Source organism: Bubalus kerabau, chromosome 1 (assembly GCF_029407905.1).
Source record: "Bubalus kerabau isolate K-KA32 ecotype Philippines breed swamp buffalo chromosome 1, PCC_UOA_SB_1v2, whole genome shotgun sequence".
In the NCBI taxonomy this organism is placed as follows: domain Eukaryota; kingdom Metazoa; phylum Chordata; class Mammalia; order Artiodactyla; family Bovidae; genus Bubalus; species Bubalus kerabau.
Genome location: NC_073624.1, coordinates 128,507,231 through 128,521,369, shown reverse-complemented (window position 1 = coordinate 128,521,369; position 14,139 = coordinate 128,507,231). Strand labels below are relative to the sequence as shown.

The 14,139-nt window shown below is 43.9% G+C and overlaps 1 protein-coding gene across 5 annotated transcripts in view; it reads left to right on the top strand.

Annotated features, from left to right (window-relative positions):
* The window catches only part of SIPA1L2 (signal induced proliferation associated 1 like 2), a 249,552-nt gene extending 236,567 nt beyond the window's left edge, over positions 1-12,985 (top strand). For 3 of the 5 annotated variants that reach the window (XM_055588305.1, XM_055588284.1, XM_055588294.1), the window contains exons 20-23: positions 6,504-6,557; positions 7,079-7,202; positions 8,365-8,446; positions 11,729-12,985. In XM_055588305.1, the coding sequence (XP_055444280.1) occupies positions 6,504-6,557; positions 7,079-7,202; positions 8,365-8,446; positions 11,729-11,875 (407 nt within the window). In that variant the 3' untranslated portion in view covers positions 11,876-12,985. The remainder of the gene's footprint in view (positions 1-6,503; positions 6,558-7,078; positions 7,203-8,364; positions 8,447-11,728) is intronic. The other 2 variants (XM_055588324.1, XM_055588315.1) reach the window with 1 other exon arrangement.
* The last annotated feature ends 1,154 nt before the right edge of the window (positions 12,986-14,139 follow it).

The following is a 14,139-nucleotide window of genomic DNA, read 5'->3' as shown; positions in this document are numbered from 1 at the left end:
TGCATAAATTTTTCTTTAAATGTATTAGCAGCCTCATTGCATAATAGGATTCTTTCCTCATAGCACATAGAAAAGAAAAATTTTAAGACAATCTTAGTCATTAATGTTGATGTGAGACAGCTTAGATGAAGCTCAGTCATAAATTGAAAAGATATTCATTGTTATTAGCAAGAAGTTAGCTGGCTTAATAAAAGAAAACCTTTAATCATAATAAGTTATAATAGATGAAGTCATTAAAAGCTGTCGTATCAATTTCTCAGAAAGGGTATGTATAATAGAATTAAGACCTATTTCTAATAAAAATTAAGAATTGAGAGATACCTTCAAACCCTAACAAAGAATATCAACTTTATTCCATAATACTTTTAAAAGTTCAAGTATAGTTGATTTACAATGTTATGTTACTTTCAGCTGTACAACAAAGTGATTCAGATATATATATTATATATACAAACATGTGTATAAATATTTTTTTCTTTTTCATACTCCTTTCCCTAATATAATATTACAGGATATTGAATATAGTTATATAATACTATACCAAATAACACTTAGTGGAAAAAAAATTTTTTTAATGTTTAAAGTGTATCACTTAAGTCTAGAGACTAAACAAGGATATCCTCAGAGATCATGTCCTTTAATTTTGTACTGGAATCCAGTATTCAAAAGAGTAAATTTTGAAAGTAAGGAAGTATTTGTGGATATAATTCTACATCTAGAAAATATAAATCAAAAAGAAATTATTAGATATTATAAAGTAGGTATTCTAAAGTATAGTTCATATTTTTATAATGCATATTTTTCAAAGCATTGTTAGCCTTTTCAGTTGTCTATTTCTGTATAACAAACCACCCTAAAATTTATGGCTAAAGACTATAGTTTGTCATGTCTCATGATTCCATGGGTTGGCCAGGCTCAGCTGAGTGGTTCTTCTGTTCCCTGTGTTTTCAGTTGATGTCAGTCATGCAGCTGTATTCAGCTGGAGCTCAACTGGGTCTGGAGCATTAAGGTAACTCCTCTTATATGCCTATACCTGGAACACTGGAATCTGGCTGGAGTCTTGTCTCCAGCAAAATAATTGTACTTCTTCACATGTGACTTAAGGAGTCAGGAGAGCATAAGCAGTAGATATATGATGTTTCAAGACCCAGAATATTATATCCACCACATCCTATTGGGTAGAGGAAGTCCAGGGCCAGCCCAGACCCCAGGATGGAAGTAGGGTCTTCCTCCTGGTGTGAGGAGTGGCATGTGCAGCAGCCACATAGCAGTCATAAAGGACACCTTGGCAAGATCAAAATAAATTCCTTGGGAGTTCACCTATCATTAGAATCGTAAGGAGAGAAAGCACTGGGCCCTTTGATACCTGAAAAGTCCCTATATATGGAAGGATAGGAATGGAGAGAAAGCACACAGGAAAGATGAGAGCGCTTCCTGAGTTAATTCACAGATTTTGTACCATTTCATTTCAAATATCTGTAGGATACTTGCATCCATTTGGCAGATAGATGAATAATGGTCAACAATAAAAGTTTACTGTAAGTAATAATTAAAACAACATAGTAATGATTCAAAGAATAGAAGTTAGTCCTTTTGAAGGAAAATAAAAAGAGCCTAGACCAAAATCTGTGTATATTCAAGAGTTAAATGAGAGTGAGGTGGGATTTCCATACTCCATTTGGATTTAGGACTTGGAAAAGTTGATTCTAGAAAAAGTAAAGACAAAGATGAATGTTTTAGAAGCATGCCTGTACCATAACTGTGGATTTGTGAGAGAACATGCAAAATGTAATGGGACCAGATAAAAGTATTTAAATCTTTGATGAACCTGGAAGAGAACATTAAAGGGGAAACTGGGGAACATGGGTAAGATTTGTAATAAATTTGACAGGTGAAACCTAAGTGTCTCCAGTGAATGAAGGAACATGACCACCAAAAAATACCAAATGCCTGAGAAATAAATGGTCAGGACATATGACACACGGTCCAAGAGAAGGATCACTCAATAAGTAAGGACTTGAAAGGTGTTCAGCCACACATGTAAATGTAGACAATATGAGCTACTTTGTGAGTGTGAAAAACCGCACAGCAGCTCTGAATAGTTATGAACACTCTCATCTGATATCGTTACAAAGATTATAAAACAATCCATCTTTGTGTTCAAGCAATATGACAGCATATAACTAGAGCCAGAAAATGTACCCACGCTTTGACCAGAAATCTCACTCCTGAGAACTTGCTTACTGGCAATGATTCAAAAGAATAGAAACCGTTCAATACAGAAATGCTATGCAGCATTGTTAAACATTAATTAATAAGTGAACAGAGGTGTTATGCAGCTCTGCTCCAAAACCAGTGTCTAAAAATTGAGAACTCCTTCATAAACTTGTGAGAGAGAAGGTGAATCAGGTGCTGAGTGCCTTTCTCACCAGGGTCCACGCTGCCACTCCCTTCTCCTGTGATAGTTTGGAAACTGGCTGAGTCCCAGTCCTGGCTTGCTGCCCTGTAGGCGGTTGTTCTGTTTTCAGGGAAAGGGGTGAGATGTGACCCTCTGCCCATCAGAACTCCTACACAGCACCTCTCATCAGTGTTATTATACACTGAGACCATCATCTGTCACCCTTGCATACTTTTCACTTCCTTTATGTATGAAGTGAAAGGAATAATGTTGGGTAAAGAGGGACCAAATGATACAGAGAGAGATCCTATCCCCCCAGTATGGTCAAATGAACAAACCCAGCTAGCAAAGCTGGCTGTGGGTCGGACAATGAAACAGGAGAAGGAGAGTGGAGTCTTTTTAAAAGTCCTAGGATTCAAGATAGTTCTCATTTGTCAGAATATCAGGGGTGGCCAATCTGTGTGTTCTTGGGCATTTGTTAAGTGGATGATGTTGTCTTAAGTGGAATGAAGCGTTAAAGGCAGCTTTATAAACTGATGATCAGAAACTAGATGTCAGTATCCCACACAGCTCCCTGCAGGCCTTTCCTCCCCTCGGGATTTCAGCTCTTCCCCAGTGGTGGTAATTATTGCAAGCGGATGTGTGAGCTAGTGGCGTGTGCAGAATTAACTCATTTATCAGACGTCACTGTGGAAATGAAATAGTTCTTGTACGTGTATTTTCTGGAAAAGTACAAGTTTACACTTTTATTAGGTTACTTATGCCCTTGGTTTCTTGAACAGAGCATGAAAAGCATACATTTTAAACAAATTTTTAATTGGAGGATAATTGCTTTATAATTTTGTGTTCGTTTCTGCCATACAGTGACTCAAATCAGCCATAAGAGTATGTGTGTATATATGTATATCCCTTCCCTCTTTAGCCTCCTTCGCACCCACTCCCAACCCACTCCTCTGGATCATCACAGAGCGCCGGGCTGGGTTCCCTGTATTATATAGCAATGTGTGCATGCTCACTTGTAACTAGAGAGCCCCAACTTTTCTATAATGTGTAGTGTAGCAAAGACATTAGAACAGCTCTGTTGTGGAAATGGGTTTCATTTAATTTAGCCTCACGCATGCATGTCCTGTATGGCATACATCTGGGGCATATCTGTTCTCCTGTTCCTGGCCCTCAGCAGACATGGCTAGTTGATCAAGCACTCGTCCCTCACGAAGCAGGCTTGGCCTTATGGGGTTCATTGCTCCACACAGCTGGCCTGGGGTCATGGGGATTATTTGCAGGCAACTGTTATGTCAGCCATCTCAGCTCACAGCCTACTGACTGTGCATCCTCTTGCTCAGTGCTAAATGCACTGAGATGAGAAACTGACAATAAACAAGGTCCTACTGTGTAGCACAGGGAGCTATATTCAATATCCTGTAATAAGTCATAATGGAAAAGAATATCTATATATAACTGAATTGCTTTGCTCTACAGCAGAACTCAACACAACATTATAAATCAACTATGCTTCAATAAAATAAACTTTAAAAACAAGAAACTGACATTGCAATCAGGTTTTTTAAAGATGATTTCAAGGGAAAACATGTACAGTGTGGGTAATTGGATCCTCGCTGAGCTCACCATTTACATGAAGTTCATACTCTGAGCCTCCCTTTTTCTTATAGTCTTCTCTGTGCCTTTCGGTTCAATGTCAGTAATTTCTTGGTTACTAAATATTTATTATTACCGAAATAAGCTCTGGAGGAATAAAGCTTCTACTGGAAACTGTCACTAAATTAGCCATTTTACAAAGTAGTTTAGTGTCTGTACTTAATCAAGTAGCATTCTAGTTGCATTTCAGCCTCCCAAGCTTTTTGGATTCAAAGTGAAATCTTCTTTGTGAAATTACATTGTTGGCAAAACTCTATTTTTGGCTTCTAGCCTCCTGACTGGTAGGACCTTGTTTCTCCCCAAGGAATGTTTGAATAGCTGCCAGTAGTAAGTTCTATTTCTTCAAATATGTGGCTATTTTATCAATTCAGGTAAAAATAGAGGAAGCAAGCCAAGATGTTTTCATTGAGATATTTAGATTTGATGATCAGAACCAACTATATTAAGAAAGATAGAAACTAACTGAATTATCACTGGGTTGCATAAAATGTGGATGAGTCAACAAAACTTTTAAAAAGTGAGAAAAATAAATTCTTTTTCTTTCATTCCTTTTGTTCAGTAGTTAAATTCGCTGTGAAATAAAAAATGTGTCTGCTGTTTTGTTTTGTTTTTTTAAGTGGTAATTGTTTCCTTATTCAGGGCTGTCACAGGACAGAAGGTTATCTTGGCACCCTGGCAGCCCAGACCCCCCACCCTTCCCCAGAGCCTTCACCCTCGCCCCCAGCCTGTGTGCCCATCCTTCCTGCCCCACCTCTGCTGGTCACATCTCATCAGGTGTAAAAGCAGGCAATGCCCAAATTATGCTGTTAATCTTTTTTCAAAAGCTTCTTTATTTTATATTGGAGCATAGCCAATTAACAGTGTTGTAATAGTTTCAGGTAGATAGCAAAGGGACTCAGCCATACATAGACATGTGTCCGTCCTCCCCCCAACTCCCCTCCTATCCAGGCTGCCACGTGACATGGAGAAGGGTTCTCTGTGCCATAAAATAGGACCTTGGTGGTTATCCATTTTTAATATAGCAGTGTGTACATGTCCATCCCAAACTCCCTAACTATTCCTACCCCCCATCCTTCCCTCCCCAGGAACCATAGGTTCATTCTCTAAATGCTGTTAATCATAATTAAATTACAAATTATTTCATCAGATGTATAAATCCTACTAGTCTATCAAACTGGGAATGTGGTCATCTCTCAGGAATGTATAGTCACAGAAGGTCTGTCATCCTATAGAAGGTGCTAAGTGTGGAGCAGGCCCCTAAGCCTTTCCGGAACGTTGACTGAAGGACACCTGAGTGCCTGTCAGCAGGCATTGAGGAGTCACGATGGGGGAAAGGGATGTGCGGCTGGGAACCTGCTGTATGCTCCTTCACGTGGGGTGCTCAGCACGGCACCCTGGCCCTGCAGCCTGGCTCCTTCCAGGGCTCCTGGCAGCTCCGCCATCCTCTCTAATTAACGGGCTGTGTGGGACCTTCCAGAAACCACCAGCTGAGCAGGTAGCTTCATTAGGAGATGCAGCCAGCAGCCAGGGGGAGACATAATAGGTTAAATTAAGCACAGAGCACCCATGACACGGACCCCAGTGTGGTTTCTCAGCCATTAATCAAATCATGTGAAAAAGCAGCAGCAGCGCTAACGCACCTGCTGCATCCCTCAGAGTCCAGCTGCAGATGCGCTCGGGCACGGGCGTGTGGAGGCGGAGCCAGCGTGGATGCTGAGATGCATCCCCGGTCCTCACCTCCACCTTGCTGAAAGCAGGGTTTTCTCTGCATGCCTTTCGGCCTTTCTGGGCCAGTGTTCTTGGGTTCAGCCCTCACAGCTGGGTCAGTCTGGTGCCCATTTCAAAGAATATCATGTTCCCTTTTCTGTCCAGCTCCAGGCATTGAATGTGAAGTCACTGGTGCCGGGAACAGAAATGGCCTTGTGCTGTTTGGGGGCGAGGACGGGGGAGGGAAGGTAGTCATGCTTATCATTGCTCCCCGTGCTGCAGATCTTCCTCTAAGGGTTTTAGTGAAAATATTTGCTAATCTCTCTCACTACCACCATCTTCACCTTCAGGGAGCGGGTCATTCAAGCAGACCCAAAATGCTCACACCTTCCTGCAGCTGGATTGGCATGTGTGTGGCATGCAACTTAACTGTTGTACATGACACCTGTGTGTCCAGCCAGGACCATCACATGTGAAACGTACAATCTGACCACATTCTTTGGCATTGTATTACAGTCTCTCAGGGCAGTTCTTGGCCTCACACAACATATACACACTGGCAGACACGCACAGACACTTACACACATCTGCAGATATGCACACACGTATACCCATGTGGCCCTCTCACACCCACACATCTGTTTTTCATAGGACCCGTCACCTGAGCCTTACGTGTACCCCAGAGGCACTCAAGTGAGGAGAGAGATTACTGTTCAAAGGAAAATAATAAATCTTATTTCAGGTCTTGACTCAGATGAAGAACTTGGGCTGCTCTGTCATCACACATCCTATCTAGGTGACTGTTCGGGGCTGATTGTGGGTGCTCCATCCTCCATGACCTTTCCTTTCTGTTCGTTATCTGCACGTGTGCATGGTTATAGACACGCGGAGGGTTGGGGATACCCAGGGTGACATGTCCGGGCCATCGTGTCTCAAGGATGCTCTCCAGGTTTGGAGAGAGGTGCCTCTCCTGAGTTCTGTTCATCACCCAACGCCGTTCTTTCACACCCAGTGACAGCTTTGGCATTTCTTGGGATGTGCACAGAAGAAAGATTGGCTGTAGCAAATCCAGTGTCTGCTTGTCTTCCCCGTGGCTGTGGTGTCTGTGTGCTATGCAGCCCAGCAGGACGGCCAGTCTGAATGCTTGCTGGTTGTCAGCAGCTTGCCTGAGTTTGTTTTTCTTTGTTTTCTTTAAAACAGGGCAATAACTGGTGGGGGGAGGGGCAGGTTTTATTTAGAAACTATTCGCTTCCACAGGGAGCCAGTGCCTTGCAGCTGTTCCTAACCCTTCTGTCTGTGTGTGTCTTCCCTGCCCAGACCAGAGAGTGGCGTCCTTCTGCACCCTGACGGACATGCACCCCGAGCAGGACCTGGAAGGGGCCCAGGAGCTGCCTTTGTGCGTCGATCCTGGCAGCAGCAAAGATTTCATGGACCCAGCTGGGTATGTGGCCCCTGTGGTGTGCCTCCTTCCCATGTCCCAGGCCCCAGCAATTAACAGAAGCTCAGCCCAGAGCAGCCAGGAAACCGTTTCCCCTGTCTTCACCTAGTCCTGAAGGACCCGGAGAAGGGACTGAGCGGGCCTGACTCTGCTTCCTGCCCTGCTGGGCTGGATGGAGCTTGTGCTCCACGGGCGAGTCCTGCCTCCAAGGCGTGTAGACCTCCTGGATGGGGAGGTTGAGTTCCCACGTGGGATGGGGTGGCCCCAGTCAGTGTCTGCCACCTGATCACAGCAGCAGCACTGGACAGGGCAGCTTGCTGACCACCCTCCCTCTGCCAGGCTGCACGTACTCAACTCCTGAGCACGCATGCTCCCCTCAACCCTGGGCCTCCACCCAGCCCCTCACCTCCCACTGAAGTATGCCAGGAGCCAGCTGTCTCTACCCCTGTGTTCTTCTTTTTTCTTTTTTTTTTTAAATACTTTTTGCTGCACCACACAGCATGTGGGATCTTAGTTCCCCAACTAGGGATTGAACCCATGCCCCTTGCATGGGCAACACAGAGTCCTAACCACTGGAGCACCAGGGAAGTCCCTCTGTCCCTGTGTTCTTGATGTGTTCGTCACCCACAGGGTGTTACTTTCTTTCTCAGTGCCATCCACTCCTATTTCCCACTCTTCTATCAACTTGAGTGATCAATGACTTGCATGATCATCGTGGTGATGAATTTCTTGATACTAGGCTCCTCCATCCATGGGATTCTCCAGGCAAGAGTACTGGAGTGGAGTGCCATTGCCTTCTCCTCTTTCTTGATAGAGAAAGGCAAATTGGGGAAATTGAGTCTCTATCTGGTTCCCAGGACTTGATTCTGGTCTGCCTAATCTAGGCTACCTAAACGCATTTAGATCATCTATCTTTTGTTTTCTTACCAATGTATACACAAGTAGAGATTCTGAAGCCCCTTTTAAGTCAAAAGCAACCCAGGAGGGATTTTCCACCAAAGCAGTGACATGTTGACCTTCAACATCTGATATAATCTTATTTATTTCCTTGCTGTGCTCTCGGCACATGGTAGAACATCTTCCATGAAAACATTGCCAACTTTCTGGATGCCCTGGCCTGACTTGAGCACCCTTGAGTTGTTCTAAGTCATTCCTTCCTTGCTAGGGAGCGCTCTCCATCCACACTGACCGGGAAAGTCAACCAGCTGGAGCTGATTCTTCGGCAGCTGCAGACAGACCTTCGGAAGGTAAAACAATCAATTGGAAGTTCCTGCTCAGAACTCTTTCTCTTATACAATCAACCCCTTTTAACTACTAGGAATAAAAAGAAAGACCCTTGAGAACGATAAGTGCCCTAATCAAAGCCCAACAGTAAATGGGAATGGAGATGCCCAAGGTCTGACTCCATCTCTTGCCCACAGCTACTATATTTTATTGTAGGAGACACAAGATCCGGTGGATCTGACTAAACGAGGATGAGCCTTTGGGTGGCCGGTCTTCAGAGTGAGGTAGACACGCAGCATACTAGCATTTGTCAATTCAGTGGATGATCAGTTAGGAGTTGACCTAACAGGAGTTAGTTGGTGCCAGGAAGCCTGGTCTCCCCAAGCTATGGTCCCCCCCAGGGAGTCAGCGTCTTCTCTACCCGTCAACCTGTGTGTTCTCAGTCCTCAAAAGACATGGCGTTGTTTATCCCATGGACGTTTGCTGAGCTCTTGTTGAATTATCAGTGCCATGCTGGGTAGCTGCTTCACTCTCCAGGAAAATGAAATGGGGTACAGGTAGCTGGAGGGTGATAATTGGGTGGGGAGGGTTTTGTTGGTGAAAGAAGGGAGAAGTAACAGCTGACACTAATGCTGGTGGAAATAACCCAGTTGGGAGGGAAATAATAGTGGGAGTAAAGAGTGTAATGTCCTAAGCCTAACAAGGAGGGTGTAGCCCCAGATGCGAGTAGGGACTGTTCTCAACAGTTACCATGGCAGAGTGTGTATGAGTGATTCACGCACGAGTGCCAAGTCTACCTCAGAGATAGTGCAGGTTTGGTTCCAGACTACTGCAATAAAGCAAATATCACGGTAAATTGAGTCACGTGAATATTTTGGTTTCTCAGTTCATATAAAAATTACATTTACACTGTACTGTACTGTAGTCTATTAAGTGTGCAATAGCATTATGTCTACAAAAACAATGTACATACCTTAATTAAAAAATACTTTATGCTAAAAAGTGCCAAAACAATTAGAGTAGTAACACTGAAGATCAGAGATCACCATAACAAATGTAATAACAATGGAAAAGTTTGGAATATTGGGAGAATTACCAGATGTGACACAGAAACATGAAGTGAGCAAATGCAGTTGGCTAAATGGTACTGAGAGACTTGCTTAATGCAGGGTTGCCACACACCTACAAATTGTAAAACATCAGTCTCTGCAAAGCCTAGTGAAGTGAGGTATGGCTGTAGTCCAAACAGAGACAGGTTGACAAAGTTCTCCTCTAGTTTATTTCTTTATTCCAGAACTGAGAGTGAGCAATGGGAAAGAGGGTAAGAGATAAGGATGGAGGGAAGGTGTAGAATGGAGGGTAATTGGGTATTTAGTGGGATTGTAGCATGAATTAGGTGTTTCCTCCAGCAAGGATGACCAGCTGTCCTAGTTTTCCTGATGGGTTTAAGACACAGAACTTTTAGAGCTGGTACCGGAAACATCTCGGACCAACTGGGATGGCCGGTAACTCTGTTTCCTGATAGGTGTAGAATAATTGGAGAGTTGAATTTAACCAATATTAGAGTTATGCAGTTTGTAAAGGATATGATTAAACTGAGGGACTTGGAGTCTAAGCTGGGTGAGGAGGAATAATGTCCCTGCAGTGGGTGTTAATGGACAGTGACCAAAAGGCAAGATTGGTGGATTAAGGTCATTTTTGAGGGGTGGATACTGGAGAAATTATTTTAAAAAGACAACAGGCAGTGATCAGGCAGTCAGGGCTTGAAACATTTAGGAACATGTGCAGTTATCAATAATAGCTTCAAGGTCCAGGATATGGCTGAGGCGGGGTGAGGGGTAGTGAGGAGGGTGGGCTTAAGATCACAGAAAGGCTTAATCATATGGATTGTCTGTTGGGTCTTGAAATCATTAACAGACATGATGAATGGAGAAGGAAAGAAGAAAAGGAACCATGTTCTAGAATCTTCCATGATGGGAAGGGCTGGAGATATAGTTGACCATGGCAAAGAGCAGGGGTGCTAGGTCTTACAGCCAATGTAATGCTCTCACAGGAGCTGGGATTTTAGAGGAGAGCAATTACCTGCACTGGGCATCAGGGGCGAGGTGTTGGCCTGCCTTGCCTCTAACCAACGTGCTCTTCAAAACGTGCCCTCGCCATTCTGAGCTGCTGGGAAAGCAGCATCCCCAAGAGAGAGCCAAGACTCATTTACAGCTGAAATTAAAGGAACAATCATGGAAGGTGTTGAAAGTATAGAAGGTTTTAGTGACAGGACACACTCCGTGGGTAGAGGAGAAGGACTGAGGGTCAAGAGAGGCTGGCAGCTGGGCTGCAGCAGGGATGTCTGAGCTGTGTTGGGAATGAGAGCCCCAGAGCTAGGGGAGAACAGGAGCTTGAGCCTCTTGTAGTGACCAAGAGAAGACCAGACTTGAGTGGGCTGAGTTAGCAACCAGTCCTAATCCAAGCCTCCTCTTGAGACTGGTGTCTTTGTTCATTAGATGAGGCAAGTGGTGTTGGGGACGGGCTGTGGAGGGACAGGAAAAAGGAGCAAACGTCAAGGACAGGACCAGACATGCTGAGGGGGCCAGTGTCCTGAAGAGCCTGAGCTCCCAGCTCAGTGCTGCAGGTGTGTCTGCAGTGTTGACAATCAAGTCACCTCCCTTTAAAAATAGCACTCACCTTGAGGATGACCTCCTCTTTCTCTCTTGGTCAAGACATCCCTTTCAGCATTTGGGAGCTCAAATTTGTGTCTATTGGACACAAATTACTGTCCATTGGAAACTCTGTTTGTGATTCTTCTGAAAAATCTTGATTATTTGAACAGTTTTTAGTAGCACACTTTGAAGGAAAGTGTGGATTATGGAAATACGCCTTCCCAGGAAAGCTTTCAGATGAGAAGAGATGGTGAAAACCAAACCCACAATCAGCAGCTCTGCAGATTCTGACTTGTCCAGTAAGAAGGCATGCCATGGAAGCTCTGTCCTCCTATCCAAGGCAACACCTCTTCCCAGGCCCCCTTTTTCAGAGAGAAGATGATCAAAACTGGTTTATCATCTTCCCATATAACAGCTGTCTTGGCTTCTATTGGGAACAACGTGGGAAGACAGGAAAGAATATTCTTAGTTACTCACTCTCACCCTCATTTTTGGGGAAGCCAGAACAGGCAGTTAGATCCCCTCTGCCCCCAAGAAATAAACAAACAAATCTGTAAAATGTGTAAATAGGATAGAAGTGCTCAGACTGCAGCTGGGAGGAGAGACTGCCTAGCAGGTGCGTGACTGTTTGTCTCCATCCCCCTCTCCCAGGAGAAGCAGGACAAGGCAGTGCTGCAGGCGGAGGTACAGCACCTGCGGCAGGACAACCTGCGGCTGCAGGAGGAGTCGCAGACAGCTGCGGCCCAGCTGCGCAAGTTCACAGAGTGGTTCTTCAACACCATCGACAAGAAGCCGTAACCAGGCCACCACCCACTGGGGACCCTGGGGAAGCCCGGAGTCCCTTCATAGTCGCCAACGTGTGGTTTCTTGCTGTGCTTCTGGCCCATCGTAGCTGTGTTTGCTATCCCACTCTGTCTAGCACCACGCCCCCAGCAGGACAGGGAGCCACTGTGTGACCGCAGAGAGCAACACCGTGAAGATGAATGTAACGCTGGTGTCGAGATGAATGTAAACTCGGGTGTCAGTGTGGACCTCTCAGGCTCTGCTGACATAGAGCTCTGTGTGGGCTTACCTCACGAGGGACGATGGTTGGGCTTTATGTATCAGGTGACCCGGTAGAGATATTAAAGCAGTTTACCATAGTTTGGGCTTTAGAATTGTAAAATAAACATGAAAACAAATAATCAGACATATACTTTAATGTTAAAGGTGCTCTATTTTTTTGGATGTACAGTAGTTTTATTTCCACAGCCACATTATCATAGCAATAAGAAAGAAGCAGATGAAATAGTTGGAAAAGCCGTGTTGGGGCAGGGGGTACAGAAAAAGCACTGATGTGTCTAACTCGAGTTCAAATGCAGTTCCTTTAGAGACTTATTTATTTGCAGGAGCAAACGGTGCCTGAATATTCACAGTGTTCTGATTAAAAAAAAATGATTCATATGCCTTGTAAATGGCTCACTGAGTAGTCACTTCAACTCTTAGTTCACTTTTGTATAGTTAATGCTCTGCTGAAAAAAAGCATCAACCTGCTTACTTACGAGAGCTCTCCTGTGTGCCATGAGCCAGCAGAATCACTTGTACAATGCCAAATTTGTTTATCTTTGTACAGAAGCTTTGATGAAGTGTCTTGTATTTAACACCCTTATTTAAGCTTATTTAACCTTAAACTGTTAATTTTATAAACCTTGGTTTCACCTGCACTATGACGGAGGGCGGTGTAGGTGGCAGAGGGCTCAGAGGAGGCTGAGCCTGCCAGAGCAGAGTGAGGAGTAGGGCCGGACCTTCTAACAACTGGATGCTGCTAGTAACAAGTTGTTTGTATTGCTTTACCATTTTTAACTGTTCTATTTGAGATGAACGTACATTTTGCTTTTTTTAATAAATGTTTAAAATGAGTCCACACAAGGCACAGTGTTGTCAGGTGAATGTAGACTTTGATGGTCTGATATGTCAACAATCTGAGTGTATGAGAATTTATTCTGGGTCATTTAGGACCGTAATCTATACTGATTACTACTTAGCCTTCTTACAGAATCCCAACTTGATTTAAAGAGTTACTAGTAGCAGTTAATGGTTGCCACGTGCCAGACCCTGTTCTTTGCACTTTTCATCCATCTCATTGAACTCTAGCATTACCCTTCCTAGTTGGGTGCCTGGATTCCCATCTTACAGCTCAGTAAACTAAGGCTGAAGCCATGCAGATGCTTTTGCTTTACAGGGTAACCAAGCAGATACAAAAGTTGATGTTATTTAGAGAAAACAAAGGAACCTGATCTAACCTCCCTGAATGGACAGTCTTCCCGCCTTCCTAAGCCATACCTATAGACGAGACCAGAAGGGTTCTGTTTGTTTTTCGGTCAGGCCACATGGCATGTGAGATCTTGGTTTTCTGACCAGGGGTGGAACCCATGTCACTTGTACTAGAAGCACAGAGTCTTAACCACTGGACTGCCAGAGAAGTCCCACCAGAAGCTTTCTGTTTTGTTTTTGAAGAAATACTTCTCTGTCCATACTAGGGCTTCCCTGGTGGTTCAGTCACTAAAGAATTCACCTGCAATGCACAAGACCTGGGTTCAGTCTCTGGGTTGCAGAGATCCCCTGGAAGAGGAAATGGCTATTCACTCCAGTATTCTTGCCTGATACTAGCAAAGAATAAATCATCTCTCAAGTCTTCCCCCAAAGGCTATGCCAGAGAACATGACCATGTGTTGGCCTATAGGACTTTTGTCAAATGAATGTTTCCAGGCAGCAGCCAAGCTGTAGAAAATCACTGTCCTCCCATAGTGCGTGTGGTTTTGAGCAACTTGATGTCCTCATGGACATGTGTTAATTACAAAATGTACCCTTAGCAGCTCAGTACAGTTTTCTGTGTGGACTTACTGTGTATAAACTAAATATTAGACTGTATCCACTATAAGTCATTTTTATTTCGGAATAAGTAATGTCAAGCAGGTTTTTCCCTAACCATATGCAGTGATCTATTATGTGTTAAGGCCATTTTCACATATGACAAAGTTAATTTGTATTTCATAGGCTTTATCCCGCTATTCTCAGTCTTA